Consider the following 11,436-nt stretch of genomic DNA (forward strand, 5'->3'; position numbering starts at 1 on the left):
CCTCATAAATCATGTGTTCCAGCACCCTAATAATTTTTGTTGCTCTCCGCTGGACTCTTTCCAATTTTTCCACATTCTTCTTGTAGTGTGGGGCTCAAAACTGGACACAGTACTCCAGATGAGGCCTCACCAATGTTGACTAGAGGGGAATGATCACGCCCCTTGATCTGCTGGCAATGCCCCTACTTATACAGCCCAAAATGTCATTAGCCTTCTTGGCAACACGGGCACACTGTTGACTCATATCCAGCTTCTCGTCCACTGTAACCCCTAAGTCCTTTTCTGCAGAACTGATTCCTAGCCATTCGGTCCCTAGTCTGTAACAGTGAATGGGATTCTTTTGTCCTAAGTGGAAGACTCTGCACTTGTCCTTGTTGAACCTCATCAGGTTTCTTTTGGCCCAATCCTCTAATTTTACGATACTTATACTTTGCTTGTCCCATTAAACCTATTTCTTCCAGCTGTTTGCTGCATAAGTTATCAACGTTTTCTCTCCTTTGCATTTCCTTTGATTCAGCTCTGAATTTGCCCCACTGTATTCAACAATGTCAAAAATTAAGCAAAGTAAATTTGTCCACATGTAGCATAAACACTAAGGAGTAAAAAGAATTATTTAGAACACCAGTATAATGATGAGACTAAGGTGTTCAAGATACATCTTAGATTGGCCATACAATAACATTTTTGGAGAATGATGTCCACTTGGTCATGCTATAATCTCCTTCCAGTGACCGAGTCCCACAGTCTAATTACACATTGTGTGAGGAGGTATTGCCTTTTATGAGTTTTGAAATTTGCTACCTTTCAATTTCATTGAATGTTCTTTTGTTCATGTGCTGTGACACAGGGAGAACAGGAGTTCCGGATCTCCCTTCTCTAGACCATTCATAATTTACAATGGATGCCACTTAATAGCAATCCTAATAGTAACGACTTTTGTTTTAATGTTAATGGGATATGAATATTGGCAACAGGTATGCTGCTTACCAACAGTTTTTTTGGAGGAAAGGCCCCAGCTGCAGGCAGGTTTCTGAAGCTGCAGTCAGGGAAGACAAGGCCCAGAGCTTTGTTCCCTGGCTTTTGCTTATTTGCAACTCCCAGATAATAGCAACTTATTCCTGGGAAACAAGAGGTTGCTAATAAGCGGTATACACTGTATTTCGGGACTGAGTAAACACTGACTAAGGAATTCAGTATTTCACTCTATGATTTCTCAGTGGCTGTTCTCAGTGGTGGCAGATGACAGAACAAGGAGTAATGGTCTCAAGTTGCAGTGGGGAGGTCTAGGTTGGATATTAAGAAAAAAACTATTTCACTAGGAGGATGGTGAAGCACTGGAATGGGTTACCTAGGGAGGTGATGGAATCTCCACTCTTAGAGGTTTTTTTAAGGCCCAGCTTGACAAAGCCCTGGCTGGGATGATTTAGTAGGGGTTGGTCCTGCTTTGAGCAGGGGGTTGGACTAGATGACATCCTGAGATCTCTTCCAACCCTGATATTCTATGATTCCTCTATGATTCTATGATTTCACTGCAGCTAACAACCATGGAAAAGATTTATGTTACCTTAATTATCTGCTTGAATTTCTGATGCAACCTCTTCAGTCAGGATTTCAGTAACTGGGTTGTATTTCCCACATGCCAACCATTTTCCTGATATTCTTCATACAATTGTGAAAAGACATTCCTGAGATGATGCATTAATCTCTCTCTGCTACTCCATTCATTTTGTTGGATGCTCTTAGAAAACAACTAATGTTGTCTTCTCTTCATGTTTATATGCATTCTAGGATCATGGGGATTTTTCATTGATGTCACCAAGGAATTAATTCTATGTTTATATCAGAGTAAATGTAAACAACACCGTTAATTGATAATGGCCAAGCTCAGTAGACATCCCTATTCACAAAGGGAAAAAGTTAATTGTAAATTATTCATCATTATTCATAAATTATTCATTTACCAACATAGCAGTTAAAATATATATAGATGGAGAAGTTATGCATGCAAAACTATAGGGATTTTGTCATATTTTATTTTATGGTTACATTTTAAAATAGTTTATATTGATTAATAATTAATTGGTTTAACAAAGAGAAGGTTGAGGGGTGACTCGATTACAGCCTATACGTATCTACAAGGGGAATAAATATTTAATAATGGGCTCTTTATTCTAGCAGGGAAAGGTAAAACATAATCCAATGGGTGGAAGTTGAAGCTAGACAAATTGAGACTTGAAATACAAATACATTTTTCATGGTAAGAGTAATTAACCATTGGAACAATTTACCCAGGATAATGGTTGAGCCTTCATCAGTAACAATTTTTGGGAATGGTTGGAAGGACTTTGATCTACTGAGGGTCCATAAGATTGATGGGTCACCTCAGGTACGCTTTTAACCTGTGTATAGTAACATTTATTGTTTTCTCCCATAGGGAAGGTACCTGAAAGGGAGCAGAGATTCAGCTAGTTCCATGACTCAGTATCTCGGATTTCATTTTAAAATGTTTTAGACCAAAGGAAAAGATAAAGACATGAACTGCAGACTGTCTGAGGGAAGGAAAAAAAGTTCCTGTGCAACGAACTCCGACTGCTGCCCACCCCATCGTGTTTCTGTGAGATAGCCTGCAGCCCACTTTGGGACAGGGATTGGTGGACCAGGGAAGAGTGATCTCCACCATGCCCAAAGAGGAGTTGTGGTGGGTCCTGCACCAGTCACATAGATGCCACTGCTACCCGCAAAGGATGGGTAGGACCACAGTGCATGGGGCATGGCCAAACAAAGGAGTGGGCTCACGGGTGACCTCCATGTGTCGGTGTGTCCGGGGCTCTAGATTCCCTTAACCTGGACACAACCACAATGTGTTACAATGTAGATATTTCCAGAGTCAAATCTATGGACATGGAGACTGGTCTACTCTCTCCCTCATAGGTAAGCTCCCTTTAGGTTACAGGGGACAAAATGGGTTGGTATCTGAGCCACTTTCTTGTGGACTGGATTCCCAGTGGAGGCTGATAGGACCTAGAGACCCAACTTGCATTGCCATTCGATTAGAGCTGGGTACCTAACTCCCATAGGGTCCTTCAAAAATAGTAACCATACACCATGGTGAGCAGTATAGAGAAGGTCGATCGGGTGCTCCTATTTATTAGAGATGGTCAGAAAAAATAATTTTGTCATCAATAAAATGAAGAAAAATTGTTCATTTTAATTGGAATTTTTGTCAAAAAATGAAAAATGCAAAAAATGAAAACTGTTTTTTTTTCTCTCTGAAAACTGCCAAGAACTGACTATATACATTCTATCTATCTGGTTATGGTGACACTTGCCTCGGGTGCTCTTAATGGTAAGCCACGATGTTACCTCTCTGCCTCAGCAAGGGAGAGCTTTGCTGGACCCTCATCTCCCTGCCAAATCAGCAAACTATTTGAGATTCTGCCAGTCTTAATAGTGCCTTGCAGGTAATCTTCAGTGAGCCCCAGGTCCTCAGCTCCCACAGGGATTCTCTCTGCAATGTCTAGTTCCTGTCACTGGACAGACACAGATGGTATCATGTTTGCTGCCTGCAAAAAGACAGTACACCCACCGGCCTCTTGGCTCACTGAGGACATGCTGTTTAACTTAATACATGGCACTGAGATGGTTTATAGTAAAACTGAGCATGAGTTTATTAATATAGAACCTACATTTAAGTGATACTAAGCAAGGACAAAGAGACAGAAATTGTTACAAACAAAGCACAAGTAAAAACACTCATTCTAGTGTCTAAAACTTAACAGGATAAAATTCTGGTCTCAGGTGATTTCTCACTTCTAGTCAGTTCTCAGCCTCTTACACCCACATGGTTCAAGGTTCGACTTTTCACAGATTCCAAAAGCACTGGCTCCTTTTGTCCCTTAACATAACTAAGGGGGTTTCTCCCCTTTTTCTGATAGCCCCGCAAGCCTTTGAAATATATTCCTCCCAAGTGCACACCCCAGGAAGAGTTCTTCTGTCCCAGATGCCATGCCGTCTTTCTGCCTTCTTCTCCTGTTGACTCAGATGCAAAGGTAACTTCCATTGTCTCTGATCTCACCTTGCTCAATTGACCTCAGAGACAGGCAAACAGGCAGAAAAACATTTCTTTGTCTGGAACAAACTTCTTTGTTTGCTCTACTTGGATTGCTTGGTCTGAACGTATTTTAGGAACATATTTCCAGTGCACTTACATGACTCTTTACATGCTAACCATACATACATTGTGCAGTAATATTAATGACCATAATGTCACCACTTTTTATATGAGACCTTACAAGACACTGTTCAGCTAAATATTCTGACAACATAAAGGCAACCAACAATTTTCAGGTTTTCTGGTGGAAATTGGAATATTTCTGAGGAAAGTAGGCAGGATCAGAGAAAATTTCTTCAATCAAAATACTATTTTTCATTGAAAAAAAAATTAATGGAAAATTTTGGACCGACCAGCTATATACTCCTTTTCATAATGTCTAGACAAAAAAACTACATGAAGAGGGAGTTAAGTAGGAGAGCACAGATTGTTGACTTATTATAAGCTATATTAAAGTGATGGTATCATTATTGAAAAGCCAAGTGTTAGAAACACAGGAAATTCAGAATTAAGGTTAAATTGAAAAGAAACACAAATACGTTAAGGTCTGGAACTGCACAATTAGCACACCCAAGCAACCTTATTTCTGCTCTTAATGACACCAATCTATAGCCATTTGGTTGTGGTGAAGGCTTTCAGAGTTTGTGATCCCAGGTTATATTAAACTGACTTTTAAAAGAAATTATTCCCCCCCCCCCCAGTGCGGCATCATGGTAAAAAAGAGGGTGATAAAACCTGCTTTTGATGAAAACTCAAACTAGCCTTAACTAAGGGACCATGAAAGACGTATGCTGGGAATCAAGGGGACATTTAAGGAAACAATTTTAAAACATTTCTCTAAAATTCACTTTACTTTCAGAATTCATTGTAGGAAGTATTACTGAGGCAATGAACTTAGCAGGAATGAAAAAGGACTAAACATGTACATAGACAAGAATAGCATCAGTTACATGACAGCATTATTAAAAGAAAGTCAAAACCTAAACCTGCTCTTTTTTCCCCCAGTTTCCTGTTTTCTAAATTCAGTTTCATTTTTATTAAAAAATGTACATTTTAATTGAAAAATCATTTTAATCAAAACATTATTTTAAAATTTGACCAGCTGTATTGTGATGTATCTGGAGTTAGGCCCCTTTTAACAACAAGCTACTGGAGTAGATGGACCACTGGTCTGACCAAGGATGGCAAGTGTTATGTGCCTGTGTTTTCTCTCAGGAAAGCCCTAATTTTTCTGACATCTTTACTGAGTACGTTTTTAACTTCTTTATTTCTCAGGGTATATATGAAAGGATTGGCCATGGGGGTCAAGACAGTGTAGAAAAGAGAAAACACTTTGTTCAGGTCTCTCAGTGCATTGTTTTTTGGTAACAGATAAACAATGATTATGGTTCCATAGAACAATGTGACCACAATGAGGTGAGAGGAGCAGGTGGAAAAGGCCTTTTGCCTCCCGGTGGTGGAAGGGATTCGCAGGATGGTGGAGAGGATACATAAATAAGATGACAAGGTGAGTAGTAATGGTGGCAGAGAGAATATGGAAGAAAGTAGGAAAACCACAAGTTCCATGAGGTGGGTGTCGCTGCAGGAGAGCTTAATAACCGGAATTAGATCACAAAAGAAATGGTCAATCTTGTTGGGGCCACAGAAAACTAACCGTGACAACACATATAATATAATGGAATTACCCAACAAGCCACTTATCCAAGATGCAGCCACTAGCTGGAGGCAGAACCGGCGATTCATGAGGGCTGCGTAATGCAGTGGTCTGCATATTGCTAAATACCGATCATAAGACATGGCTGATAAGAGATAAGACTCCGAGCCCGCTAGGAGACCAAAAATATAATTTTGTATGAAACGCCCACAAACTGAAATAGCTCTGTTTCCAGTTAGGAGACTCTCCAGCATCCTAGGCAAGCTGTTTGAGGTGTAGCAGGTTTCTAAGAAGGACAAATTCCACAGAAACAAGTACATGGGAGTGTGTAGGTGATGATCAGTCAAAACAAGCAGAATGATGAGGATGTTTCCAGCCACGGTCAAAATGTAGATGACTAGAAACAGCAGGAAGAGAAGGAGACGCAACCGTGGAAGATTCCCAAATCCCAAGAGTATGAATTCTGAGATGTATGTTTGATTTTCCCATTCCGTGTTTGCCATGGATTGTGTCTGTAGGATAAATGAAGAAATTATAACCTTTGAAAATATAGTAAGAAAGGAATACAACCATTTGTGAGTCATACAGAGAGATAGGTACACAGTTAGACAGACAGTCTGGATTTGGGTAGGTTGAAACTTTTCCATAAAATGCTATTTTTCAATGGTAAACTGAGTTTTCAACTACATGAAAACTTCTGCAGAAAGTATCTGTTTTCCTTTACCCTTAAAACTAATATTTTTCAGCAGATAACTTTTTTTCAATTTTTCTATGAAAAGTTGCAATGTTCTACTGAACATTTCTATGAAACGATTCCCCCCCCCATTTTTGTCAAAATTTTCAGTGGAAAAATAAAATTTCTGATCAGTTCTAGATTTAAGTGAAGAAAGAAAGAAAGAAAATTTAGTGACATTGAGTGAGATTTTCAAAGTCTAACGCTGTTCCTATTAATGTAAATGGATAAAATTCCCACAGATTTCTGTGTGAGCAGAGTGATTTCAGTGCTGCATGTTTTTTGAAAATCCATTCTGAGCATGCGCGTGGCCATTAAAATTGGATCTCATCATGATAAATTAGATTACTTGTACAAGAAAAATAGTATTATTTTAGTAACAAATTCTTTGCCAGAGAAAATGAGCCAGAAGTAATTATTGACAAGAATATCATAAATTGGCAACTTTAATTTTATTAATCTTAAAGATTCACTATTACACGACCAAATAATTTGTGGTATATAAGACTCACACCTACTTTGGGATATTCAAGATGGGAGTTAGATTTAGAGGCCACGTGAAAATCCTCTTATAGTGTAAATTGATATGTCTCTAGCAATTCACACCAGCTGTGGTTCAGAGCCTGGAGAACTGAGGGAAATAGAGTTTTGAAAGAAGGAAGGATGGTCCAGTGGTTAGAGTGCTAGGTTTGAATTTATGAAACCTGCATTCAATTCCTCTTGGTGCCATGGATTTCCTTTGTAATTGGCAGCAAGGTATTTAGGTTCTTTTTACCTCATTTCTCCTTGGGCAAAAAATAGAGATAATAGAACATCCCTACCTCACAGGAGTGTTCTGAGGCTGAATACATGAAAAGATGGAGGTGCACAGATACTGTAACAAGGGCCAGAGAAGAACCTGAGATAGACAAGAATATAGAAAAGCTTACAACAACAAATAGCTCCTATTGAGTTAAGAGTGTCTAGGGGGAGAGAAGACAGGACTAGCTATGAATGTGAACTGTGAGAGGCCGGGTTGTATGAGGGAGAACAGCTTTTGTATCCTGTATGGGGCTTGTCAATTTTTTTCCATAAAAACTTTGTTTCCTAAAGAATGATTGGGTTTTCAGCTGACTAAGAAATTTCATGGGAAGTGTCTGCTTTGCTCAAAATGTTCATTTTTCCACTGAGAAACTGAAAGAACAGAAAACTGAACATTTCCATCCAAAATATTTGTATTTTGTCAGTTCTCAGCCAGAAATGTACAGTTTTCGGCTGAAAATGTACAGGTTTGGGGCAAGTTTTGGCTAACAACGGTTGAGTTGTCAGTTGCCAAAAAATAATGGTCAGTTTTTGGGTGTTAAATAGTTTTAGTTAAAAATTTCAGGAGAAACAAATGTTTTCTGACCAATTCCAATCCTGTTCTAAGAAGTAACTACGGTTTGTTTAATAAATCCAGTTCTTGCCGTTTGAATCATACCAGTTCAAGGGGACATTGAAACACTCAGTTTAAGGGATATATCTTTCTCCTACATACACACCACCAACATCACATTCCCTACTGCCATCACATTTAAACAGACCCAACCAATAATAAGTTCTAAACAAAGTGCTGGGAAATTTGAGGTCACCCCAGGTTTGTAAGGAATTATGCCTCCACAATCTATGAGAATTATTTAAGGGTGTCATCAAGCATGCAGACAAGGGGGAGTCAGTGGATATAGTGTACCTGGACTTTCAGAAAGCTTTTGAAAAGGTCCTTCACCAAAGACTCTTAAGCAACGTAAGCAGTCATGAATCAGTAACAGATTGAAAGACAGGAAATAAAGAGTAGGAATAGTCATTTTTCACAGTGGAGAGAGGTAAATTGCAGGGTCCCCCAAGGATCTTTACTGGGGCCAGTGGTATTCAACACATTCATACATTATCTGAAAAAATGGGTAAACAGTGAGGTGGCAAAATTTGTAGGTGGTACAAAATTACTCAAGATAGTTAAGTCCAAAGCTGACCGCGAAGATTTACAGAGGGGTCTCACTAAACTGGGTGATGTGGCAACAAAATGGCAGATGAAATTCAATATTGATAATTGGAAACTAATAAATTCATTAGGAAAAAAAAATAATCCCAACTATGCATACAAAATGATAGGGTCTAATTTATCTGTTACACTCAAAAACAAGATTGTGGAGTCATTGCAGATAGTTCTCTGAAAACATCTGCTCAGTGTGCAGCGGCATTCAAAAAAGTTAATGCAATATAAGGAACCATTATGAAAAGGATAAATAATAAAACAGAATGTATAATAATGCCACCACAGAAATCCATGGCACACCCATACCTTGAATACTGCATGCAATTCTGGTTGCCCCGTCTCAAAAAAGATATATTAGAATTGGAAAAAGATGCAGAGAAAGACAACAAAAATGATTAGGTGTATGGAACAGCTTTCATACAAGAAGAGGTTAAAAAGACTGGGGCTGTTCATCTTAGAAAACAGATAACTAAGGGGAAGATATGATAGAGGTCTATAAAAATTATGAATGGCGTGTAGAAATTGAAGGAGGGGAGTGTAATTTACTTCTTCACATAACACAAGAACTTGGGGGTCACCCAGGCAGAGGTTTAAACTAAACATAAGGATGTACTTCTTCACACTGTAAACCTGTGAAACTCATTGCCAGGGAATGTTGTAAAGACCCAAAATATTTTCTGGATTCAGAAAAGAATTAGATAAATGCCAGGAGGATAGATCCATCCATTGCTTAATAGCCAAAATGGTCAAGGACACAACCTCATGCTATGGGTGTCCCTGAACCACTGACTGCCAGAAGCTGGGACTTGATAATGGGGATGCATCACTTGTTAATTGCCCTGTTCTGTTCATTCCCCTCTAAAGCACCTGGCATTGGCCACTGTCAGAAGACCGGATACTGGGCTAGATGGACCATTTGTCTGACCCAGTACAGCCGTTCTTATGTTCTAACAGCAGTGGCAAAGAACTATGCTACCTGGATCGCCATTTGGAAGTTCTCATGCAACCTCCTCTCTCAGGGTTTCCATGACTGGGTTGTGATTTCTGCAGGATGTCTGCTCTCCTGATATTCTTCATAGATCTTGCTCCCTTGTTTAAAGAGACCCTGCATACTCCTAAGAAGATGCACTCACATGCCTGCACCTCTCCGTTGATTTTACTTTTTATCATTACAGAAAAATAGAAGTCTTCTGTTCTTCATCTTTATATCCGTTTTAGGAATAGGCAGTACCTTCTTTCATACCATTGATGAAAGGGACTTGACATCATTGTGACCAGGGAATTAATTATATATTTATGCTGGAGACAATATAAACAACACTGTTAATTGCTAATGGCCAGCCTTAAAGAATTGCTCTTTTGCCTAAGAGAAAATTTTGCTGATGGTTGAATTATTCCCCATCTACGGAAAGTGGTGGGGAGGGGGAAAAGGGGGTGAAAGAAATGTATAGTCAACAGACTTTAAATATGCAGAAGTTTGTGTAATCTTTCTCAAAATTGTTATTTCCATTGGTCTTAGGTCACCAACCAGACATTATCATCAGAGCTGGTCTAGATTTTTTTTTCATTGAAAAAATTGGTTTCATTGACGATTAAAGGAGTTTTTGAATCGGTTCTTCAGAATCTTTGAAAACAACAAAAATGAAAATGGAATAAAACAAACAAAACAAAACCCACAATAAACAAAACCTGTTTGCTTCAAAAATTATCATTTTCTCACCACATTACAAGTTCCCACCATCTCTTTATACCTCTCTTTCAACTTACAAAAGTTAGAAAATTGTAACTATTGGTATGTTTATACTGTAAAGAAAAACCCACTTCAATTGACTTGGGCTTATAGAACTTGGGCTGCGGGGCTAAATAGAGCAGTGTAAATGTTCTCTCTCAGGCTGGAGTGTGGGACTGAAAACCTGACTGTGGGAAGGGTCTGGGATCCCAGGCTCCAGCCTAAGCCCAAACATCTACACTGCTATTTTTAGTCCAGTAGCTCAAGCCCCGGAACCCCAAGTCAGTTGACCCAGGCTCTGAAACGCGCTGCCGCAGGGATTTTTTCTGCTGTGTGGACGTACAGTAAGTGACGTGCCCAAGGTCAGACAGGAAGTCTGTGGCAGAACAAGGAATTTTACTTGGGTTTACCAACTCATAGCTAATACCTTAGCTACCCCTCCAAACCCTATAGCGGCTGCATGATGGATTATTCCATTTGCACGTAACAGACTTGAGTCTGAGGGTAATTAACCATCAGAACATAGTTAACCACTTACCAGTAGATGTGGTGTATTTTCCATCTCTTCAAATCAAGAGTGGGTGTCTCTTTCTAAAACATATGCTTTAGCTTAACTACAAGTTATGGACTCACTGGGTCAAATTCTCTGGCCTGTTCTATGTAGGAGATCAGACTAGATGATAATAAGGGTCCACTCTGACATTCAAGTCCATGAGATTATTAAGCCATTCAGTGAATTAGTGCAAATAACAAATCAGGATTGGCCCACGAATAACTCATCAAGAGAAATGAAGTTCTAAATTCATTGGAAAATTCATTTTAAAAAAATCAGCCATATCTGTCATTATTGCCCATTAGTTTATTCTCATTATCACCTGCGCAGTCTATCTCTTAATAGACACGTCAGTGGACTATTAATAATGAATATAGAAAGATAAAGAAATTGATATTCGTGATCTCATAATGGTTTTATGTTTTATGAACATTGAAGGAAAACTTTTCTTTTCTTTTCTTTTCTTTTCTTTTCTTTTCTTTTCTTTTCTTTTCTTTCACTGGAATAACTATTTGCAGAAGAAATTGACTCTACATCTAAGCAAAATTACCTGTATTTTCCTCTGTGTTGCATACAGCACTGAGCACATTGGCAGATGTCTATAAAGAATAGTATTAGGAATAAAATAAATAAAAAGACAATTTT

General features: G+C 38.8%; 1 protein-coding gene across 1 annotated transcript; it reads right to left on the bottom strand.

Annotated features, from left to right (window-relative positions):
* Nucleotides 1–5,302: 5,302 nt before the first annotated feature.
* LOC117886108 (olfactory receptor 488-like) lies at nucleotides 5,303–5,908 on the bottom strand. The gene has a single exon (XM_034787747.1). The coding sequence runs from the start codon at nucleotides 5,906–5,908 to the stop codon at nucleotides 5,303–5,305; it is 606 nt and encodes a 201-aa protein (XP_034643638.1).
* Between the last annotated feature and the right edge of the window lie 5,528 nt (nucleotides 5,909–11,436).

The sequence above is a fragment of the Trachemys scripta genome, chromosome 12 (genome assembly GCF_013100865.1).
Source record: "Trachemys scripta elegans isolate TJP31775 chromosome 12, CAS_Tse_1.0, whole genome shotgun sequence".
NCBI classification, from domain to species: Eukaryota; Metazoa; Chordata; order Testudines; family Emydidae; genus Trachemys; species Trachemys scripta.